Source organism: Lissotriton helveticus, chromosome 11, assembly GCF_964261635.1.
Source record: "Lissotriton helveticus chromosome 11, aLisHel1.1, whole genome shotgun sequence".
NCBI classification, from domain to species: Eukaryota; Metazoa; Chordata; class Amphibia; order Caudata; family Salamandridae; genus Lissotriton; species Lissotriton helveticus.
The window spans coordinates 624,141,247-624,166,410 of record NC_136072.1 but is presented as its reverse complement, the minus strand read 5'-3'; the positions used below and the strand labels follow the sequence as shown (position 1 = coordinate 624,166,410).

At 45.0% G+C, this 25,164-nt stretch overlaps 1 protein-coding gene across 2 annotated transcripts in view; it reads left to right on the top strand.

The window, feature by feature from the left end:
- PARL (presenilin associated rhomboid like) overlaps positions 1–14,107 on the top strand; it is a 129,229-nt gene extending 115,122 nt beyond the window's left edge. The window contains exon 10 of one of the 2 annotated variants that reach the window (XM_078666444.1): positions 13,846–14,107. In XM_078666444.1, coding sequence (XP_078522570.1) covers positions 13,846–13,942 — 97 coding nt within the window. In that variant the 3' untranslated portion in view covers positions 13,943–14,107. The remainder of the gene's footprint in view (positions 1–13,845) is intronic. The other variant, XM_078666443.1, reaches the window with a different exon arrangement.
- The last annotated feature ends 11,057 nt before the right edge of the window (positions 14,108–25,164 follow it).

The window sequence follows — 25,164 nt, the reverse complement described above, 5'->3', positions numbered from 1 at the left end:
TAAAGCGCTCAATGCCCTGATTCGTGACAAGAAAGGAAACCTATGACTGCGGAGCAAAGTTGCAATTATATGTACAAGATATAGGAAAGCTCTATACACCAGAAAAAGGAGGAGGAATCCTTCAGATGGGACTAATCACACAAGATAATGAAGTCAAAATATAGAAGGAAATTTTGGATATAGATAAACAGTGTCTCAGCCCCAAAACATGAGCAGCAAGCATCTAATGTTCCCCCACTGAATGGGAGAGCTACATTGGAATTTTATACACGGATCCGTCTGCAGCCGGTTCCCAGGTCATTGAGCCCCTGCCCGGCAAACACAGGAGTCCAACACTTACAACCCAGGATCAAATGGAAAAAGAAATTAACGCAATGCGTACAAATGGCACCCCAGGTCCAAGCGGCATCCCAGCTGCAGTATTTAAATGATCACCCAAAAGATTGATCTCTGTAATGACCCCAATATTTCAAGCATGCATGCTAGGGACATCAATACCAGATCCATGAGAGGTTCGCTCCTGGTACCTTTACACAAGAAAGGGTCAGGGAAACTATCGACTGATTGCTACTATAAAAAGAGGGTTGTGGTTTATCCAGGTGAGTGCGATCCAAGTAGTGGATGCCTACAAATACCTTGGGGTACGGTTGGATAGCAGGGAACGCTCAGCTCCGCATATTCTTGCCTAACAGGCAGAAGGAAATTCATTAACGTGGGCATTCCATAATCTACAAAATTCAGAGGTGAACCCCGACATGCGGCCCCTCCTGAAGGTGATGGCCACCAAGCTCCTCTCAGCAATTTCGTACGGAGCGACGACATTCAGAGATAAGTTGGCAAATTAGTCTGACAGGGCACAATCAACCTGTTACAGAAGAATTTTCTCACTACCAGACTGTACTTCAAATGCCCACATTTGTCTAAAATGCTCTTTGTCTTGGCAACATCTGATATTGAAGGCAACGTTTTTAGCTTATTTACTCAAATCTAAACAGGCAAAGAATGACACATTAAAACAAACCAATTTGGGAAGTAATAAAGACCCCTTAAACAGGATGGTACAGATACTTGAATACTATAATGAACACCCTGGCCGCATGAGAGATCTAGGCAAATGATCTTCTGGCACCCCTAACATCGAAACTAAAAACGTAATCTCAAGGAAGCAGGATATGTGGGCATTGAAAGAAAAGCCCACAGCAACCAGGCCGTAATACTGTATGAGCCATGGGTTCTCCCAAGCTATCTCTCGCTACCTCTTGCCAAGGAAATCCCCTTAAACGCCTACTGGCGTGGCCGGGGAAACGTTGTCTATGACAATAGGCAATGCAGATTTTGTGCGTGGGCAGACACATTCTTGTCTCACATTCTCTGCATCTGTGAATCGTTGCCTACCGTCGTATTTTCGTCTGTCAGATTCCTTCTGACAGTGGTGACTTTTTCTCCCGCTAAGAAAGTTCTGACTATGTCCAATATTGCGGACAATAAACATCAGGACTTGCCATGATGCCATACAACCTCGACCTCCGCTGGAAGACAGATATCATCACTGCTACAGATGGTCTGTTCTGACTGGTATGCCAAGTATCATGCACATCATCCGGCCCTCCGTAATGGATCGTCTACTAGAAGCCTGCAAGGCAAATCACCCAGCCAGCTGCTTGATTTGTGAGGCTCCTCAAAAAGAAAAGCGTGTTTTTCAGATGACACAATCTGTGTTGGAGGCCAGATAATACTGTTGCTTGACGTGCTGGTAAATACCTTGCACTTTACTGGCCTCTAGGAATGGCTCTCCCTGTTAAATGGAAACTTTCCACCTTGGGCACCTGACAAACTGCCCTTTAGTAAATGCAGGTCTTGTAGATTTGCAGCTCTTCACCAGCAACATTCGGACAGCGCAAGCTTGTTTGAGGACTATGGGCTTCTGGTTTTTTCTACAGGAATAGCCCTTTTTTTAAACTTTTAAACAGTATTTATGGTTTTACTAAAAACGTAAGTTATTTATTAACCCAGAATGAATCTTTTTAGATGTCCCAAAATGAATTTAATTAATCGCTGAATAAAGATTTTCTCTCTGGCTATCTAACAACTGCCTCAGACTCCAGTTCTTCGTCCAGGCAATCGAGAAGCAGGTTCGGGTTCCTTGACACCAGTGCAACAAGCACATTGGTCTTATCAACACATTTCCATCGCAACTGAAGCCCCTTGTTTCCCTCTACCATCAGGTGGGTGGATTAACACAAGGCTCTGTATCCTTTAAAACATCCATTAGGAGATCGTTAAGAGATTATGGCCACTAAACAGATTACCAGGGCCAGCATAATTCCCCCAAAAATGTGTTGTAGTTCATGTGAAAAAAGTCTCAAATCAATAATGCTGGGGGTTATCTCTCCCTGTAAAACTTGGTTTTCGAACCGGGAAACTAGAATAAGAATCAAAAGCAAACTGCAACCAGAAAGCGGTCAATATCAAATTTAGGGTTTCACCTATAGGAGTGTGTTAGAAATGATCAACAGGCTCGCCAATAATATCTAAAACACCAGATGAGCTACCATTTGGAAAAATACAATGATGAATATTAAAATAGCCCATCCAGACTACTGAGGGTGAGCATGCACAAAAATTAGGGAGTTTCTCCAGCTCCCCCTCTTCCCAAGGAATTACTAATATCAATATTGTTTGGGTCAAATTTGTTGTAAAAATGAATTAATACAAATTCCTTAGATCTGCAATAAAATGTAAACAATTGTAAATGCGGTGGGGGTGAGGAGGCTGGGGCGGGTCAGGTAGGGTGAAGGGGAGGTGGGGGTGGTGGGCATATACGTGGAGCAATACCGGAGTTCTCAGAAGATGGGTTGCTATACATTTCTTTCTAGTGTAGCTATAGATGTAGTGGACGGAGTAAAACTTGCACAGTCCTTTTAAATACAAAGCAGAGGCCCCTTATTAGGGTGTATGCATGCATTCGAATTCAGAATACATTTGTCAATCTCGCTCAAGCAACCAATAACCGATCCAAAGACTCATTATCAATCCCTCCAAACTGTTAGTTCTCATGGATAGAACCTAGAGCAGGCTGTCCACCATTCACCATCCTTTCTGCGTTAGCAAATACTGCAATTCCATTCGTAGTAAGTTTAGATGCAGGTTTCCCCATCCCCTTTTTAGCTGGTGGTGGTGAACAGGGTGAGTCAGAACTCGATTTTGCTCCAGCGACTTCTGCTATAGCCATGGATAGTGGTGCCTTTAAAACAAGGGGACTGGCCCTTTCCCCACTAATTGAGGGACATCCAGGGGCTTAAAGCAAAGTGGATGTAGTAGCAGGGTTGAGATTGACGTTGTTACCAGAGACCTCAGACTCTGCTCTCTTGGTAATGCCCAGTCTTTCTTCTACAGAATCAATCTCTTGGTTAATTGCTCTCACGTTGCAATAGTTAAGGAGTTAGCAATAGAGCCAGTTAAAAGATGCTCCTTACTGGTGATGGTTGCAGATTTCCTCTTCACTACTGTGCAAGTATAGGCTCAAAGCAGTGCTTCAAGTCTGGCAGCAAAACAAAGAGGGGTGGCCCAGCCACTTTTCAGCTCTGATGGGCGCAAACAGGCCCACTCTTGGCCCTGGCACAGCCTGGTCACATTCTGCTGGGAAACAAGATGTGTTAGAAGTGCTCAAGCTTCCACTGCTATCTAGCCTGCTTTGACTGACGGGCGAAGTTCTTTTACTCACCCCACTGGGCAAGGAGAGTATTTTAGCCAGAGCTCCTGAGCATTTGGCACCCGATCTGGCTACCACTTTGAGAGAACCTCCTGTCTAAGCAAACAGGGCAGAACAGGGACATGCACCCGAATTGCCACAAACTACACCTCCATGTGTGGAGATTGGGCCTTGGTAACTAAATGTTTTTGACTTGCTGACCGAGTTTCCTCAAAATCCATCTACACTTGGAGAAATGTATTGACTGGTGGGGTGTCCGACACAACAACCCTCTGCAAACCACACTTTCAGATGTTTTGTTATTTGATTTTTATTACCCCAGCTAGGCTGTCAGGTGGGCACAATAAACAGCTATTTGTAATTTATTTTGCCTTTTTTGTGTTTGCCTGGGCAACTATCTCTGTTCGCGATGTGTTTTAAAAAAGATTTAATTAACATTTTTTCCGAAGCCATTTGCTAAGACGCCATGGGATATGAATTTACTTTTAGCATTTCTCAGGTGCACCCCCTTTTAGCCAATGGCCAGCTGCTCTTTATGAATATTGATGCTGAAAGCTGTCGTCTTCATTGGTGTCATATCTGCAGGTCACGTGAGTGAAGTCCAGGTACATTCTTTGTAACCACCCTACGTGACCTTTTTTCCAGACAAATTGGCACTGACTTGGCCTTTTTACCAAAGGTTGTGACTCCGTTTCATGTTGTTCAATCAATTACTCTGCCAAAATGTTCTGCTCCAGCCCAACCCTTGAAAGAGCTTTACCCTAAAATGGTGCTGAGCTTTTATATTAACTGCATAAAGAACCATTGTGTGGATGACCATCTGTTTGTGAGGTTTTCTGGAGGAAAGGATTGAACAGTGGTGCGGAATAGGACCCTTTCAAGGTTTATAGTCCTGTTAATGGAATTCTGTTATGCAGTTGCCAAGAAACAAACTCCTGGAGGTATGCACCCCCATTCGGCCAGAGCCAACGCCACCACGACTGCATTGGCCTGAGGGATATTGGTTTTAGACTCCTGCCTGCCTACAGCACGGGGATCTGTGCACACATTCACAAAGTACTATTGCCTTGACAGTCAGTTCTGACAAGAAGGCCATTTTGAACCTCCGCCCAGTTAGGCCACTCCCAAGACCCACTACAGTTTTGGGGGGTACGTTCTGGCACCTTTTTTAAATATGAGGATTCTGTAGTTAGACATATCCATTAAAACATAAAGTTGCTTACTTTTGGTATTGCTGTTTCAGCTGGATACCCTGTCTAATAGCAGATTTCTCTCTGCACTCTTTCCACCCTTTCGGTGGAGCGGCATCTAAAAAGGCCCCTTGTAAAAGATAAGGAAACTGTCATTAATAATTTGTTGACCTATCTTGTGTTTGGGGGCGCGGAAGGAGAAAGAATAAAGAAGCTGATAGCAGTGTGCCAGGGTGGCTCTTCTATATAGCACCGCTCTGTCACTTACAGGGCCGTATAGAATCTCCATGGAGCCACACAGCGCCACCTACTCGTGCAGGGCAGCATTGCTGGAAAACTTCTCTGGTTCCAGTATGGTACAGTGTGATATGTGTAAAAAAAAAAACTTTAAGTCCCGTGTTTAGGGTAAGTACTTTTATCTTTTTTTCCAAAAGAGAACAAAATCAAAGTTACGATCAGTGCTTGAAATTTGGTTTTACATCCCTTTAAGTTCAAGAAAATTTTATTGATGATAATAAAAGAGAAAACCAGGTGTCAAAACAGAGTACAATATGATGTTAATATAAAAACTCTGAGCAAAATAAAGCGATCAGACAAAAACAAGCAGTATAATAAAGTAATCGGAGTTCAAAATGGAAGAGGGAAAAAGGCATTGAAATAACACATGAACATGAAATATGACAAGCATGAAAACAAGATAATGAATCGAACAAAATGATACAATGGAAAATAAGTGGAATGTATCGGAGCTAAGGTGGTTTAGAAACTTCCTGCTGGGAAGGCAGAGGGTGAAACAAGCGTGCACTACATGAGTCCAAATAAAGCGTAACGGGAGTCCATAAGATCATACGTTTAGTTGCCATACAAGCCGGGTAAACATAAGCAGTATCGAGGCGGTGGTTGTGGCAGACATTAAACCACCACGCCTTGAAGGAAATCTTGGAGAAGTCTTTCCAATTAACTGTAATTTGTTGGAAGGCAACGGCAAGTAACAGATCAACAATCTGAGGCTGTAAATTAACATCACCCCAACAAGGGGAAAGGCTTCCCATAAAAACATGTGTGTGGGAGAAAGGGATAGTAGTGTGGAAAATCAGGTTAATTTGAGCCCAAACTTGTAGCCAAAAAGTACGAACATGGGTGCATGAAAATAACATGTGAAATAAGTCAGCTTGTGGTGACAAACAAGACCAGCATGTGTGGGGAGTGCTGGAAAAACGTTTGTGAAGGTCATAGGGTGTGAGGAGGAGTCTATTGTAAATAAAAAATAGAGTCTGAATGAGTGTTGCTGCTCTGGAGGATTTGCGAAGTTTGGTCCAGAGTTTGTCCCAGAAGGAAACCGACCAAGAGACGGATAAATCATGCTCCCAGGACTCCTCCACCTTAGATTTAGGTCTCGGAATCTCACCAGCGTGAAGGTATCTGTAAATAGCAGCAGCTCTTGGTGAAGTACGTAAAAAGGAATGGAGAGTGGAAAAGGGAGTGGAAGAAGGAGGAGGAGGGCAAGGCCGGGAGAGGGCAGTATATTTCATGAGGACAGCATCTTTAAGCAATTGGTATTTGCGTGCAAAGGAAGTGGGTAGGTCATAGAGGGAGCGGAGGGTGTCGAAAGACAAGAAAGAGGAGTGAGAAAAAAGTTGGGAGATCCACCGAAGACCTCGAGAGTGCCAAGATTTCCAAAAAAAGGGCCTGGCACGTATGAGTAAAGACGTATTATGCCATATGGGGGAGGAGAGGAAAGCAGCAATGGTAGGAGGAGGTAAGTGCGTGGAAGAAAGGAGTAGTTTAGTGGTAAATCGATGAATCGGAGTGGAGATAGAAGTAGGTTTACGGGAGAAGGAAAGGAATTCAGCAAAGGAGAAGGGAGAAAGAAGGAGGCGTTCAAATTTAGTCCATAGAGGGCACGAGGACGCAGGATCTTGTAGCCACAAAGAGGCTTGCCTCAATTGGAACGCCTTGTGGTAGGCTGGGAAGTCAGGAAAATTAACCCCACCTTCAGTTTTAGGGCGAATCAGACGTACTAGAGACATTCTTGGTTTCTTTTTACCCCAGAGAAAGGACACTAGAATAGAATTGATCTTTTTGAAAAATTTGGAGGGGATAGGGACCGGGATGTTGGATAGGGTGTAGAGAACAATGGGAGACAACATCATTTTTATAGTGTCAAGGCGGCCCCACCAAGATAGGTAAAGGGGATGCCACTTAGAAGTGAGATCTGTTAATTTCTGAATGCATTTAGACATGCACAGAGAAACAGTGTCTGAGATGGCGGGGGTGATATGCATTCCCAAGTACTTAATATTAGAAGGTTTCCACGCAAAATTAGAGGTAGCAAAATCGGGTTTAAAAGTGAATTTAGTCAAGGGAAGGATCTCGCATTTGTCATGGTTAAGTTTATAGCCAGATATTTGTGAATAAGCACGGACTTCACTGAGAAATGCAGGAATGGAAACGGAAGGGTTGGAAACAAAGAGCAAAATATCATCTGCATAAGCAGCTAACTTGATGTGGGAATCTGACAGTTGGAAACCGTGGATGGAGGGATGTTGACGGAGCTTGGAGAGGAAGGGTTCTAAGGCCAGGTTAAAGAGAAAGGGAGATAGGGGACAACCTTGGCGGACGCCTCTGTTTAAATCAAAAAAGGAGGATATTTGGCCATTAGCACAAACCGCTGCTCGCGGATGAGAATAAAGTAGCGAAATTAAGGAGATAAAAATAGGACCAAAACCAAACCAGCGTAGGGTGTGAAAGAGATAGGTCCATTCGACCCTGTCAAACGCCTTTTCGGCATCCAGGGCAATGGCCGCTAGGGAATGGGGCAGAAGGCGAGATTGAGAAAGAACGTTGAAGAGGAGTCTGGTGTTGTCAGTGATGTAACGACCCTTGACAAATCCCGACTGTTCCTCGCCCAAGAGATCTGGAAGAAGAAGGTCGAGACGTGCTGCAAGAGACTTTGCAAAAATTTTATAATCAATATTGACCAGAGAGATTGGCCTATAATTCTTGCAGTGTTGAGGATCCTTCCCCTCCTTGGGTATGAGGCAGATGTGGGCATCTGAGAAAGAACCTGAGGAGGAACCCAGGGAGAGGAACGTGCCAATAAGGGAATGGAGTCTAGGGATAAGGAGGCTGGAAAAATGAAGAAAAAATTCTACTGTGAAGCCGTCCGGCCCAGGGGCCTTGTCTTTCTGGAGGGTTTGAAGTGCTTTAAGAAGTTCGTGTTGGGAGACATCAAGTTCTAAGTGAGAAAGGTCAAGTGGAAAGTGAGAGGGTTTTTGAATGGAGGAAAAAAACGTGTCTAGAGAGTGGGAGGAGGGATGAGTTTCAGAAGAATACAGTGTCTGGTAGAAGGTAGAGAATTCAGTAAGGATGTCGGCATCCGTGTGTTTAAGATTCAAATTGGCATCGTAGATAGATTCAATATTCAATTTATTGTGTTTCACCTTGAGATAGTTAGCTAAGATCTTGCCTGCCTTATTTTTGCCGCCATAGAACTTGGCACTAGATTTTAGTAAGTACAAAGATGCATCTTCCGTAGATTGTTTGTTAAATTTCATCTTAGCATTAACCAGGGCGGTTAAAGTTTGCTGTGAACGGGAAGTAAAATAAGAATGTTCCAATTTCTTAATATCCAAAAGGATAGCCTTGGTAAAATCGCGAGCAGCCCTACGCTTCTTAGAGACAAAGCGGATAATAAAATCTCTTGCTGCCGCTTTATAGGCATCCCAAATGGTATGTTTGGGGACAGGGGAGGTGTCATTAATGGAGAAAAACTCGTTGGAAAAGGAGGTGAAGGAGGAAGTGAACTTAGGGTCCAAGAGGAGGGAGTTGTTGAAACGCCAGCGTTTGGGACCTGTTGATTTAGGTAAAATGTCCAAGTGAACTAATGTGGGGGCATGGTCAGAGAGTAAAATCGGACCAATTTCCGCTTGAGTGAGAGTTTGGGCAATGTTGTGGGTAACAAAAACATAATCAATTCGGGATTGTGAATGGTGGCACGGAGAATAGAAAGTAAATTCCTGAAGGTCAGGATTGCAAAGGCGCCAAGCATCCGTGAGTTTGTGTTGGGAAATAGCTTGAGAAAAGGATTTATGAGATTTGTTAGGGATGAAATGCGTTTTGGAGTTCCTATCTAGAAATGGGTCTATGGGCTGATTACAATCTCCCGCTAATATGAAGTTATCAATGAATCTGGTGATGTACTGGGAGAACGATTGCCAAAAAGTGGGATCACCTGTGGTAGGGGCATAAACATTAAGGAGAGAAGTTGGAACATTCTTGACAGAGAGTTTAGTATAAATCCATCTGCCTTCAGCATCTGACTCCTGAGCAAGCAAGGAGTGAGAAAGAGCCTTGTGACATAAAATAGCAACACCATTACGTTTGCCATCCCCAGGAGAATAATAAACATCGCCCACCCAACTTCTTTTCAATTTAACAGATTCTTCAGCAGATAAGTGCGTTTCTTGCAAAAAAGCGATATCCACATTCAGACGAGCAAGGTGAGATAAAATTCTCTGCCGTTTGATGGGGGAATTAACGCCCCTTACATTCCATGTAATAACTTTCAGAGACATAGCAAATAAGGAAGGAAAGAAAAGTCATGAGAAGGAAAGAAGATGCAATAAGAACCCCGGAAAAGAAAAAAACCAGAAAAAAGGAGAGGGTCATTGAAAGGCAAAACAGTGGGAGGATAGAAAAAAGGGTGATGGAGAATACAAGAGAGCAGAAGAAGGAGAGAAAAAAGCAGTTGAAAAGAGAAACATGGGAAGGTAGACCATAAAGTAGCGAGAATGACAATGAGGAGATAATAAAAGAAGAGTTGTCGAGAAAGAAGAGAGAGAGACACCTGTGGAAGAAAGGAAATTATTGAACTGGAAGGAGAAAAAGTCAAAATAAGGAAAGTGAACATTCGGGAGAAAGGGGAAAACATACTTACGGAGGGTAGAGACGGGAAGGAATGATCACCGGGGAAAGGAGACGAGAAGAAGGAGTGGGAGGGGAGCGCCAGGCAGAGGAAGCAAGCGTCCAATGCAAGCGAACCAACAAGTCGAGGGGAAGACGCCATATATATGATAAACCTGCGAGAAAGAGGAAGGAAAAACGTAAATGAGGGAAACTACTGGAGAAAGAAGAAAACAGCACAGCGTTAGAAGGTAAAAAGGAGTAAAGGAAGAACAGGAAGAAGAGAGAAATGAGATAAAACAGCGGTGCAAAATAAGACATCATAGCAAAACAGTAGGGAAGGGTACCGTACCATCTAATAAGGATGCATGAGAGGGAAAAAAAGAGTTAGAGGGAAACACGGAGATGGAAGACAGCAAAGTGCCTAGAAAAGGCAAACTACGAAACAGCAAACATCAACCATAAAACATGCGGAGTGAGTAAGACAATGAAGTCATATTAACAGGGTTCACGGAGGAAAAGCAGATGAGGTGCCAGAGAGATCCATGTCAAACGACTGTGCAGCATTCAAAAAACTTCTAAGACGAACAGGATCCTCATAGGTCGTGGTCTTGTTGTTGTGGGTGACTCTGAACAGGCAAGGATGAAAAAGGCCGTATCTGGCACCAATCGCACGCAGCTCTGGACGCATATCTAAAAAGGCTTTGCGACGACCGGCTGTGGCTTTGGCATAATCCTGTGCAAAGAAGAGGTTGGATCCTGACCATTGGAGTCGAGGTAGAGCACGGGCCGCTGAGATGACTTTAAGAAGATCAGTGTATTCGAGGAAGTACATGATGACGCCCCTCGGCCGGGAAGAAGGAGAAGGGTTGGAGGGGAGACGGCCTAGGCGATGTGCTCGCTGGATGTTGAGCATGGTACCCTCAGGCAGGTGAAGAAGTTTGGGCAAAAATGACTTGAAGAAAGCGATGGGATCGGTCCCTTCGCAATTTTCTGCTAGGCCGTAAAGACGGAGATTGTTGCGTCTGTTTCGGTTCTCCAACTCTTCAACTTGCTTCTGAAGAGAAGAAATTTGAGACTGCATATGAGAGACTTTGGAAGAAGATTCCTGGAGAGAAGTCAGAGAATGTTCCACCGTGGTCATCCTGGCATCCATCTGAGACCAACTATCGGTAAGAACCTGCAATTTTGAGTTAGTGTCTTCCATAAAGGGTTTAAGGGCACGGATTTCCTCCAACAGGAGTTCCATGGAGACAGAAGAGGCTGATCCAGGTGGTGACGGAGGCGTGTTTTTGAGGCGCTTCACCGCAGCTTTCCCTGAAGATTGAGCGGGTCGCTCCATGCTAGACTGCGACATCTCGTCGAGCACCTGAGAAGTTTCGAGGCGCGCCAGGGCTGAGAAAACTTTGGAGTTTTTGATGAAGACGTGTCGCGTAGTTTTGGGAGTGCGAGTACTTGCCTTTCCTTCCATAAAAAGGAGGTATTGGGAAGGAGAAAGTAAGGGCAAGAACAGTCACTGTGCGCCAATATACGGGCGGAAAAACACGTTGGAGCTGCTGACCAAAAGATGGAAGGTAGGTTCAGAAGGGAAAAAAGCTGTTCATGCGTAAACCAGGAATGACCAGGAATGAAGCAACAAAATGGGACCAGAAGCAAGTCACTGGTAAAAAGTAGCACAGCAATGAAGGAGGAAGAAAATCACCTCAGCCTGTAAGTAATGAAGTGCGGCACATTTTAGATTTGAAAAAGTCCTTCAGGAGAGGAGCCTCATATAGGACAAAGAGCACGGTGGAAAAAGGTACAGAGAAAATGAGCCTAAAAGCTCAGAGTAGCACCCATCCATGAAAAGAAAAACGCTCTTGACATAGAGGAGGCTGCGCAGATATGTGCTTGCAGGTCAAATGAAGGAAAGAAGCACCAGTTCTCTAAGATGGCCGCCTGGGTTGAAGAGATGTGAGGGAAGCTTGGTAGGAGCTGAGGCCACAAAGAAATGATGAAAAGAGAAAAAAAAAATTCGGTATCCTAGTGCTGGGATACGAAAATCATCTCACCAGGTGGGGCGCTGTAACTGAGGAGCTCCATGGTGCTTTCGTCAGGCCAGGGTCACAGGCGCCGCAGTGCGCGATATCCGGAGACAAGATGGCGGACGCGACTTCCAGTCAGCCGCGTCCGCTACAAAGTAGCGAAAGGAAGCATTGCGGCGGTCGGGAAAGCCGTCTTCAGAATCCCGCTGGTGCCTGAAGGCTCCGATGCAGGCTGAGCCGCTTAGCAGGTGAAAAGAAGTCGGAAGGCAAGGCGAAAACCCCTGCGGACCCGGAGCGCTCACATAAGAGCCGCCGTCCTCGCCGGGCGCTAAGCCACGCCCCTGGTTTTACATCCCTGATTTGCACATCTTGCCCCTTTTGCCACAGCCTGAGGGAATGTAAACGCATTCACCGCAGAGAACCAGACTGCTTAGGATCAGGATCGATATGGCCGGAGTTTCCAATTTCTAAAGTAGTTTTACCAATAAAACGAACCGTTTTTGTGGTCATCGTAGGTTTTATTTCACTAGGGATTCCTCATGTACTTTGTGCATTTACCAAATGACAAATTACTCCAGGCACCAGTGTTGTTTAGGAATGAAAGACTGCCTGGCAGCCCTGCACAGACACGCCTTTCAATACTTCATGGGGGCATGGGCAGTGAAATAATGCTAAGTATTGTTCTTTGATGGGGGAAGGAGTCGCAGTGTGCTGCCTAGACAATTTCTGTAGTTACGTTTTTCTTCCAAAACTCAAACATTCTGTGGCTTGGTGAAGCTCGTGCTCCTAGCAGAATGGGGACGCTGAGGGACACTTCAGGTATCTGTCCTCTTTAGAGGTCTATTGCTCTGTTTATGGCAATATGACAACTTTCTGGTCTTTGTGTGGTTCCCACTTTGGTTTGCAGCTGTCAAATAGCCCTGTTGAATCTCCTCCTTGTCCCTCTCTGATGTGTTAGGCAGCCTTTTCCATCAACTAGAGTGCACTGGAGCAATGGGTTCAGCACTGAGCAGTTATCTCCTGAGAGTGCAGCACTACAAGATATGTAGACACTGAGAAGGTCCCAATGCAATCCCACTGCCAAGCCTCTGTTGCCATATGAGCCAAATCTGTATCCATAGCAATGGCCCAAGCTGAGGTTTCTGCTGCTTGGGGCTCTCGCTAACATGCTTCCATAAACCAGAATTCAGGTATGTGGAATGAGCTCCTTTGGTGAAAAAACTGAAATGTTATGAATAGCAGGATGCAGTGACGAAGCGCATCCATCTCTGAGCTCACAGTGACATTCCCCCCAAAGAAATGGTGTCTGTGTTGAAGGAAGCATTAGTCTAACCGTGTGGTAAGCTGGTGTAAATTCTCTTTCCCTTTAAAACAGCCCCGCTAATGCTACTATTGAGTAAATACTTAGGTCTTTTGGTCTTAAATTCATTACTTGGTACATATTTTCATGAGTTCGAGGAAGGGAGTTACTATACTTGCTGTCTCTGGCAGTTGGTATTGTTGACAAGGGTATGATGAAGGAACACAGATCCATGAATAAAGTTGATTCACAGATGTAGGCCGATATTAGAAATTATTGGGAAGACTGTAAAGATGCTATATTTTTTATGATGGTGATATAATAAAAATAATCTACATCCACCCATAAATCCTACTCTGCTAAATTTATGAAATTCAGTTCCTCGTTGTAAAATGTATGCTCTGCACAGACTTAAGGTGGTCAGAAAAAATGTCATGGTGTCAGATGATTGATGATGAGTTCAGGAATCCCATAATCGCCAAGCACTGTACCAGCAAGCTTAATTCTGTGAAAGTCATTTCTTGTACAAGGGCAACCTCATGTATTGGTGGAGTTTTTGATCTATCATATTGGCATCTTAGAGTAGATTATTTGCCTGTCATGCTTGTACGATCACAATTGTGATGGACATTAAAATAGCATCAAATAGTGAAGTGAACATTCTTATTCAGTATTTTACTGTGAATAATCATATATTGTATTTATTGTGTGCAGATGGTACGTGACCTATGGACATGAACTGATATGGAAGAACCGAGAACCACTTGTGAAAATGTGGCATGAATGGAGGACTAAAACCCCAGGAAAATGAGACTCTTAGCGTTGCCATTGTAATTTGACACATCTTTCTTGTATTTTGAGGGGGTTTATCTGCTGTACAGAACAAATTGGACTTCCTGCTTTTATGTATGTGTAAATTAATTTAATAAACTCTTGGAAAACCACATTTTATTAAACTTGGAAAACGGACACAGTATTGCACGCATTTGATCTCTGCAAAGTAAATAGGTAGAAGGTAAGTATTATGCAAAAGAGTTGAAAAAAATGGATTACATAATAACTCCTTCAGTTTCTGTGTACTGTTTTTATTTTCGCCATTTAGGAAAGTCGTAGATGTAAAAAAGAAAATGTCTAAACATTATGGTGAATAGATTGAAGTGCGTGATATAATAATTGTATTGTCACATATTTGACACATTTCACAAACTTGGGACATAAATAATAGAGGTTTTGCAGCATGCATCCTTTTTTCCGTTATGGGCATTGGCGACCACCATTTGGTGGTTAGCCCATCCGTTGTGTGACAATGGACAGCACCCCGGAAGTTCCTGTGCATGGACGCCATCTTCAGATTCTTTTTTCTGCCATTGGCTCTGCAATTAACATGGAAGACCTCTGAAGAATCCCAGGGAATAACAGGAAAAAAAAAAGAAAAACACAGAAGAACAACAAAAGCCACGGGAATAATGTGCGAACAGAGAAGGGGAGCCTTCTCAACCCCGACAGTGGACCCTGCCGGTGAAACCCACATGGCCAGAGAATGAATAGCAGAGTCAGCAGAGGGTCATGGAAAATACCGTTTTTGAATTCTGCTCCAACTGCAACCATAAGCTCTCGCAGAGGGACCCACACAAGGTCTGCAGTTTGTGCCTACCAAAAAAAAAACAAGGACGAAGATTGCGAAGCATGCACTGAGTTTGTGTGGAAAACTCTCAAGGTACGATGCTGACAGAGACTAGCACACCACGCCATGGATAGCACACACAGGATGCAGGAATCCATGAAAGACCTTGGCCTATCCAGCGAAGAGAAGGAGAATGTCTAGAGTCCATACCAGTGCAGGGAGGGGAGTCCGACATCGAAGACACCGCAGCCGACACCGAAAGGATAGCAGCGATGAGCAAGGCAGCAAAAGACGCTGAAAGAAAACTGCAGAAGGTAACGAAACTGCCAAAAGGTGTGGATGCGAAGTCCTTGGAAGCAGCCTCAGCGTCGAAACACCTGGCGGCTGAAGGACATCACAAACATAAGGAGCCGCAGGAGTCCTGACCAAAGGACTCCAATGAGGGTAAATGTTCGACAAAATTCTTGATGCAAACGAGTTCTCAAGAGGGAACAAAGGAGAAATGCAAAGGTACATCCCAGGGGAACCACCAATACCAAAAAGGTAGGCGCTGCCTACTTTCAATGCCAAACAAGGAGCACTCAAGGTAGAGTGGAAAAACCAATGACTTAGTGCCGAAAATATGGACCTTCTCCGTGGTAAGAATTTCAACAAATCCCTGAGAGTTTCTCATCCCAATAAGGCAGTCTGAATTCACAGAGGCGGCAGATGAGCAGCCAGGCATGGAGGTGCCGGAAATCTGGGAGCCACAGTGGAAGCCACATGAGGAAGAACATGAGGAGTTCTACTAACTCGAGGTTGAAGAGGCAGCAACATCCAAGAAACCTAGGGGCCAGATGTAGGAGCCTAAATACCGGTCGGTAACGGGCGATTTCGGCCGTTACCGACCGGTATTTAAGAATTGGCATGTAGGGGCCCTATTTTACCGAATCGGTAAAATTACCGAATCGGTAAATTTACCGAATCGGTAAAATACCGATTCGGTATTTTTACCGAATCAGTAACTTCCCGATGTAGGTGGGACTCTTCTGAGTCCCAAAGGCCTTACAGATTCAGTATTTCACCACCCAATCCAATTGGGTGGTAAAATACCGAATCCAGGTGTGCATGCACATTTGTGCATGCACACCTATGCCATGTGACATGGCACACATGCCTGTATTTGGGGTGCTAGAGGGTGTCAAAGTGACACCCCCTGCACCCTTGCAGGAATCGGTATTTACCGATTCGGTAATTACCGAATCGGTATTTCCCATTGATTCCTATGGGCTTCACAGCCCATAGGAATCAATAGGAAATACCGATTCGGTATTTACCGAATCGGTAAATACCGAATTTTAAAGAATCGGTAATTCAATTACCAATTCTTCCTAAATCTCCCTCATTCATATTTACCGATTCATAAATACCGAATCGGTCAAATTCGGTATTTATGAATCGGTAAATACGATTTTCCTACTTCTGTCCCTAGCCAGTCCGAGGATACATTGGCACGACCTTGACATCAAGCCAAAATGCATCATTGGGAACATCCCTGCGTTTTCCATCATTGTGATGGCCTCAGGGAAGAGAAACCATGCCCCCACATCAATTGGGCCACCACCAGAGAAGGAGAGCAAAAGACTGGACCTGGTGGGCAGAAAGATGGAGAGATGCCTCCACAAAATGGAGGGTAGCCAACTCCCACACGCTCCTTAACTGCTATGGGCACCAACAGTGGGACGAGATCGAAGGGCTGATACAACACCTTCCAGGGGAGTTCGGCAAGAGAGCCAAGGCCTCATTCCAGGAGGGTAAAACAATCGCCAACTCTTGCCTCAAATATGCCTGAATGTAGCAGACATGGCCAGCAGACAGATGTGCACCTGCACCACACTCAGGAGGAACGCCTGGCTCAAACGCTCAGGGTTCAACCCAGAGAGCCAGGCTTCAGTCATCAATATGCCTTTCAAAGGTGAAGCCCTGTTTGATCAAGCAGTAGATGAGGTGCCACAACGAATAAAAAAGTACAATGACACTACAAAGGCCATGGGGCACTGCAGTTAAAAAGATCTTTGCGAGAAGAACAACTACCAGAAGACTGACAGGCATGGTGGGCTTTTTAACTGACCAACAACGACAGAAACACACCAAAGCGTCACTCATCAGGCAACTGTGGCGCGGTGGAGAAGCAGACCAGGACTATTGGGGTTGTTTGCACTCGTTAGGGTTTATTGACAGTCACTTTTCACAAAATCCTGACCGAGGGCTGTGCGAACCTTCAACGTTTCTGGAAAGACTCACCTTCATCTACGTTGAGCCCAGCTGCCTGTTTGCTCCCCCTTGCTGAGTCCTCCCGCCGCCGCATCGCTACCACCTGCGGCCGCAGTTGGGAGGGACTCGGTATCCCAGGGGCCTTTGCACTGGCGCTCCTGAAAGCGCGTCACCATCTTGCGCCTGGAGGCGCTACAAAGGCGGGGCTCGCCCGACCAGGAGTGCATCACTTTTCACAAAATCCTGACCGAGGGCTGTGCGAACTTCAACGTTTCTGGAAAGACTCACCTTCATCTACGTTGAGCCCAGCTGCCTGTTTGCTCCCCCTTGCTGAGTCCTCCCGCCGCCGCATCGCTACCACCTGCGGCCGCAGTTGGGAGGGACTCGGTATCCCAGGGGCCTTTGTACTGGCGCTCTTGAAAGCGCGTCACCATCTTGCGCCCGGAGGCGCTACAAAGGTGGGGCTCGCCCGACCAGGAGTGCATCACTTTTCACAAAATCCTGACCGAGGGCTGTGCAAACCTTCAACGTTTCTGGAAAGACTCACCTTCATCTACGTTGAGCCCAGCTGCCTGTTTGCTCCCCCTTGCTGAGTCCTCCCGCCGCCGCATCGCTACCACCTGCGGCCGCAGTTTGGAGGGACTCGGTATCCCAGGGGCCTTTGCACTGGCGCTCCTGAAAGCGCGTCACCATCTTGCGCCCGGAGGCGCTACAAAGGCGGGGCTCGCCCGCAACGCGGGACGCGAGCGGGACACCCGGACGAAGCCCGGACCAAGGGCGGGCCCGTCTAAGCCCGTCCAAGACCACCCAGGACCGGACCGGCCCACCCCTCTAACAACTGCTTCGAAAATAGTAAGGACCCTGAACATTAAGTTTGTAACTCACGTTGTACTTTAACTACACCGTTAAATATCGTGGCTCTGTGAGATTTATTTCCGGTCAGGGGTCAATACCTGATTCGTTTGAACTATCCAATCTCTGTTGCAGAAAGAGAACACTCAAAGACTAAGTACGGCATAACGTCTATTGTCCTTTGTCATGTCGGCTAAGGCTACTCCCAACTTCTTAACTTCGCAGGGGAGGGCAACCGTCAAAGGACCATTAGACGCCTATATAACGAAGAGGGTGGCTGCTATAGATCAGGAGATTGCCCTGGTAGAGAGACGTTTGTCCTTTGGCCCACAGCCAATCACACCTTCTCTTCCAGAGGATAGTACAAGGTTTTCACCTTCACACACACAGATAGGTAAATCACCAGAATTAGATGTCCCGCTCATTTTTCAGGTTGCATTGGCCTTCACACATTTCAATCACCAGCCCTCACTTTAGTGAAGCACCTTTGGAACTGTCCTCAGACCTTTCCTCAATTGAACCTTCACTACTATTACTACCTGCACCAACCCCCAAGAGGTCACCTGAAAAGCAACAACTTGCTAAACAACCTGTAAAGGAAAATTTGAAAAGAAAAAGGGGCCCGTCCCTGAAGGGGAGAATAGCGAAAGTCCCTAGAATTTCGAAAAAATCCATCACAGGGAAACTTCCACGTATTAATAAGAGTAAAGTTCAACAACATCTCGAGAACATAAATGCTCAACATGCACCGGTACAGCTGGATGGGACATTTCCGTGCACTCTGGAAAATATAGAGCATTTAATGAAAACATTAGTTCTCTCATTGGTAGAAAGGGTTAAAATATTGGGTTCTGACCTGGCTAACCTATCTGTGGTATCTACTGAAAACACCAAGCTACTGAGTGAAAACACCAAACTTTTGAGTGAAAATACTACTCTTTTGAAAGAACTAACACTCAAAATGAAAGCTGATAGCTTAAAGGACCCCCTACTTAAAGAAGGCGAGCGACCTGACAAAACGACTCCTCCAATTAACGCAACTAGGGTAAATCCCGCATTACACCATAAGGCGAAGGAAAATTTAACTATCGAGAAGGCCAAAGACCCTGTCCCACCAAAGCAACCGAGGCTAGACCAGTTAAAACCAGATAAAGATCCCACATCCGTCAATCATCCAGGGGCTACGGGTCTTAAACCTTCCGGAAATCAGGATCAGGTTGAGGGCCCACCTAACTCTGTTCATAAGATTACACCATCTTATAGAGCTAAAACAACTAGAGAACCAATTAGAGAACGACCCCCCAGAGAAACATCAACACCCGCAATCATATAGACTTACCTCCCGATTCTGCCCCTTTTGTAATTCTACTTGCAGGTGTACCTGAGCTCACTGACGGCACACGGGAAGGATATTATGATTTAAAAAACAAGGTCATGCACTGGCTTAGAAATAACAGACCATTACCCCCCCACCTGGATGGGGTGATAGTGAACGTGAGGCGCTTGTGGTGGGTAGGACAAAGGCCAAAGGACATCCCAGGCGATGTGATTGCCATCAACTTTAAAGATTTTAGGGTGGTAACTCACATCACCGATTGGTTTGACATGCGTGGAGCTAATGGTATCTCCACAAGGGACCTGAGTTATTTCTATCCCCAGCACTTAGTAGCACCCCAGCACGATGGATACTCTTTTGATAACTCCTCTCGGCCCCCCTTTGTTCCGCCCTTACTAGATATAAACATCGAACCAAGGAGACCCCATTGGCACATCCCGAGGCCAAGACCACGCAGAAGAAATCCTAGTGCCTGGGGGGGGCACGGTAACTTTGTCTCGCGGCCTGCATATGTGTCCCATTGGCATATTTCGCTGGCTAATAGATATGATGCTTTGTCAGGTCTTGAAGATCTGGACTGACAAGCAACGCTCCCTGAGCATGATGAGAATTCCTTTCTACATAAAACATCAATATCCATCCACAACCGGTCAGAAGAAGAGCCTACACCCAATGACCTAGTGAGCTCAAGGGCATCTGAAATAGCCTTAAACACCTGGGGAGGGTTTTTGCCATCTCCACAAACAGGAGTACTCCCAGCGTCAAAATACCCTGAAAGGAGTCACCAACAATTATCCCTAAAAGCACATAATCAACTTTCACCCGTGATTATGGATATATTGCATACTGACTCCCCGCATATCCTAGACCTAACTGGGAACCCTGAATCTAACCGTCAGGGACCTAGTAACAGCCCTCATACCTTACTTTCATGGAATGTAGCTGGCCTAGGAAATAAAATCACCCATAAACCCTGGCTAGAGACTATACAAAATCATGCCATACTATGCTTTCAAGAGACCTGGCTCTTGGAGGAAATTCATATACTAGGCTATCAGACCTTTCATTCACCTGCCTTTCCTTCAACTCAGGGCCGTAACAGGGGGGTCTCTGTATCTATGTCTCGACTACGGGGGATGTGAAAGTCCGCAATCTTCATTCCAGTCAGTTTTTCCAAATACTTTCTTTTAAGTGGGGCACTTCACACAGTATTCTTTTGGAGAACTTTTATAATAATATGCTAACCAACGAAATGGAACCTACCATGGCAGAAATTTTGAGCTGTATTAATTCACTGGGAGAAGAAGCTACAGGGGAAAATTTGATCGTATGGGTGGGGGACTTCAATTGCACTGTTTGCCCGTCAAATGAACTAGGTTTGTGTGGCCTGTCAGATTACGGGGAGGAGGGTCCCATACATTTCGCCCACACCAAGATGGGGTCTCTTTTCAACGACATTGTATTTCATTTTGATTTTTCATTTGTCAATCATGTATGCTCACCACCAGTTCCCTTTGCACCGACTTTTAATGGCAGGGGTTGTAATTCGACGATAGATTTTGCCCTAATCACACCAACTACATCTGGGTTTATAACCCATTGGGAAATAGGGAAGGGGCCACTGAGTGACCACTATCCATTGATTTTCGGTGTAAATTTGATAGGGCATAGGCCAAGGAGGGCAGGCATATGCACCTATCCTCACGAGGTTAATTTAACCAATGGATATGTTGTTAAATGGGAAAAGATTATACCAGCAATCTTTCTTAAAAATCTTTTTTCTTCGTGCATCGCCGATATCTCGGCATGCCTAGATGAAAATAATGATCCTATTACCATAATGGCTGCCTTTTCAAATATACAGCATTCCATTAAAAATGCGCTGGTTAGAATACCTAAAGGGAACATTAAAAAACTACATGGGTGGTTCGATAACAAATGTACCACTGCGCTCAAAGAACTAAAAAGAGCTTTACGCTCAAGCCCAAAAAACTTAGAACTAATACGCCAGACTAGGAGACTATATAAACTTAATATCAAAGAAAGGAAACCGATTTTGAAAAGGGAGGCTTGGGAGTCGCTGTTGGAGGCTTCAAGCCAAAGGAATAGCTCTGCTTTCTGGAGGGTGGTAAGACCTTTGTACCAGTCAGGGGATCATGATAACACCTTGGATGTAGCCATTACTGGCAAACTGTGGGCAAGTCATTTTAGTAAACTGTACAATCATCTTACCCCTGGGGAAACCCTATCATCAGACGGGGTGGGCCTACCGACAGAAAATTCAGCCCAAATTAGATCTACAGATAGACCTTTAGAGCATGCGTCTGTCAACCCATATCCTATTGACTTGTCCTTCACCGTCCAGGAAGTCCACGATGCGATCAGGGAAAGTGCTCCAGGTAAAGCTCCTGGACCGGATTGCACCCCGGTGGACGTCTATAAAGCAGAGCCAGACTTCTGGGCCCCCCTACTCACAAATGTACTTAATATGGGAAATCAATGCGGGTTTATTGCCACCTGGTCGGATGCCATTGTGGTTCCTATTTTTAAAAAAGGTAACCGAGATGACCCCACCTGCTACCGGCCAATATCTCTTTTGGATGGTCTTATGAAGGTGGCAGGAAGAATAATTTTAAAAAGAATTCAACTCTGGGAGGAAGAGCATAATGTAATCTCCAAATTTCAATACGGGTTCAGAAAGGGTTTAGGGACCATAGAACAATGCCTAAACCTGTCCCTACTTATTTCTAAGTACTCACATGCCAAACGCGGAGGCCTTTTTGTAACCTTCATCGATCTTAGCTCTGCGTTTGATTGTGTTGACCACGCTTTTCTGTGGTCATCGCTAGGCGAAATAGGGATCGATGATTGTATTATTATGTTTATCAGGGATCTTTATAAAGATGCAGGGGCCAGAGTTAGGTATGGTAAACAAGGGGAATGCTCGGAGAAATTTGACATTAGAAGAGGGGTGAGATAAGGCTGTATTTTAGCACCGTTGCTTTTTACTTTTTATATTAATTCTATTGGCCAGACTCTCTCAACCCTGCCTTATGACTATCCCACTGTTAATGGCTCCCCGGTGCCCATCTTATTATATGCCGACGATGCGGCTATCATGTCTAGGACCAAAATTGGTCTACAGCGCGCAGTTAACAGGTTCACAAGTTACATGAGGGACAGAAACTGAGAGTAAACATCTCTAAAACTTTCACGATGTCCTGTACCCAGAAGACTATTAGAACCCCCTGTACCATATTCCTAGATAATCACAAAATAGCTATAACAGATAAATTCTGTTATCTTGGAATCTTGTTTGATAGATGGGGCCGGTGGAAGGCGGCTATAGCTGCCAGGAAGCTGACCTACAGTCGAACCATAGGTGCGCTGCGCGCCTTTGCCGGTAAAATTGGTGGTAAACCGATTAAAGAATTAATCCAGATCTACCGAGCAAAGTGCGTAGCTACGGCTACCTATGGTGCAGGCATCAGGGGCATCGAGAAAGTTCACTCCCTACAAAGTTGTGAAAATCAATTTATCTGTTACCTACTGGGCGTGGCAAAAAACTCCTCCACATTTATGTCACACATTGAGGTAGGAGTCAATTATCTTAGCGATACCAACAAGATGTCCCCCATCCTGCTTTGGCACAAGGTTTGGTCTACACAGGAATGTGTTTTTAATAGAGATCTCATTAAAGACTGTTTGGCTTTAGACGGTGTAACCAATATTAAGTGGTTATCTCATGTGAGATCTATGTTTTCCGAACTAGGACATCCAGAATTTTTTGATAATCCAACAACTCTAGAAGGGATAACTAGGCTGGCACTGAAAAAAATGATAACCATCCACCTAGAAACTGTTAGATGGAATATTGAAAAAGCTAAAAACACAGTGCTAAGCTACCAGACAATAACACCAACTGAGGGATTACAATCTTACCTCGTCCTGGTACAAAATCCCTATCCTCGAATGCTGTTGACCCGGTTACGTCTTGGCACCTTCTTCCGCCTGGTCACTTTGCCTAACCTTAATGAATGGTCCTCCCCGAAACTAATATGTCCCTGTGACAGTACTTCGTCACAGTCCAATATTCACATTATGTTTTTCTGCAAGCTATATACGTGTCCCAGGAAACAATTCCTGTTGCCCTTCCTCAAACGTTGGGGGGTTAGAAAATGTAGATCAGCATACACGAAAATGTTACAGCTAGAAGAAAATCATGTTGTTTATGCTGTCTCTTGTTTTCTAAAATCCGGTATAACATTTAGAAACTCAATGTATTAACTGTCCCTCTTGCTGCAGCCCACCCAGGCCCTTAAATGAAATGCTTGTTTTTTAATTATTGTTCTTATGAATTTTTTATGAAAAATGTTTTTAAGCATTTAGTAAGCTTTTCTCACTTGCATTGACTATGTACATGTCATTTTTATTATTGTATGTATAAATGTCATATGAATGCTTTTATGATTTTAATTCAAAATCGAATAAAGCTTACTTTGATTTGATTTGACAGTCACAAACAAAACAAAAGAAGTCAATGGCTCAGTGCGATGTAGGGACACGAGTTAAAAAAAAACACAAGCAAGGGATTCTGGTTGATGTAGTTTGTCCCTCTCTATTTCTCTTCTTCTCTCATGGGGCTCCACACAGTATGGTCTTCTGGACTTGAGCACTGTTCGGCTTGTGCAGAGATCGGGAAGGGGAAAGAAAACAAGAACAAGCGTCAGGTGGGGGTCTGATACGGGTTATGACGCAGGAAGCCAGGGAAGTGAGGGGGGGAGATCAGGTAACACCGAACCTTCACCAGTGAGCGTGCGGTTTCTGCTAAACGACCTTCTGCGGGCCGTTATGCCACAACCTACTGGGTTCCTCCCTCGTCACCCCGTCCTTTGCCCTCCTCCGACCCGCGACCCCAAGGAAGGTGCAAGCAACCCCGTACCTTGTGCAGCCACGACCCCCTGTGGCCGTGGTTGGCGTGCTCGCGTTGCCAGGTGGGGTCTGGCTGCCCGGCTGTGCCGGTTGAGGAAAATGATATTTTGCCTGACCAAAAAAAATGTCCACTACATACACCCTATGTTACATTCATGTGCATGGCACCCATGCATATTTCTCGTAGTGGCCTGAATCACTAGGCCTCTGCAAACATGTCCTGCAAGTCAAGTCATCAAAGTCTCCCAAACGGTAAGCTAAAATAAAGGCCCATGTATTTTGCATTCTGCATTGTGCATTTTAAATAAATATCGTACTGAGCCCTTTATTTTATTGTGGTTGAACCACTTTCTGAACTTCTGCCAAGACAGTGTTATGAATAACAGTTATCTGTTTTGCTGTACAGAGTGGCATCCCTGCCCGGTGAGGAAATGTAAACAGAACCCGTTCGCGACAGATAAGGCCTAGCTCTCTGTCTCAGCCCCCATGCAATGAACGGAGAAATATATGCTTTTCTGATTCTTAGTGGTGAACAACCTTTTGCTTCAGACAATACATCCCCTATCATATCAGATTGTACAAGATGTGCTTTTCGCCCTGACACAAGAGATGTCTCTGCTAGGCCGAAAGTCAGCTCTCTTCCCAGTTACACGTCAGTTGCACGCCATGCTCAAAGTTGCACAATTAGGGCAGAGTTCCAGCTGGTCATGCAAACTCCTCCCCTAAGTACCCACCCACCTATGACATCTACCTATCATCTACCTATGACTCATCAAGTGTACGCCCACATGCTCTTATCTCTTTCTTTCTTGCTCGGCCTGGAGCGCTCCTCCCTATGTACAAGGAGAAAATTGTATATATGCTGTTCATTGTTATTGAATGTTAGATTACTCTTCCTGAACCTCAGTGGTGATGGAACATATTCTCCCTTTGACTCGAGTTATTGGAATAAAGCCCATTTTAACTTGGACACCACGGATCCTGTCTCTCATTTGATGCATGATATTTGGTTAATGCCTAGAAATTCTGCCAGGGT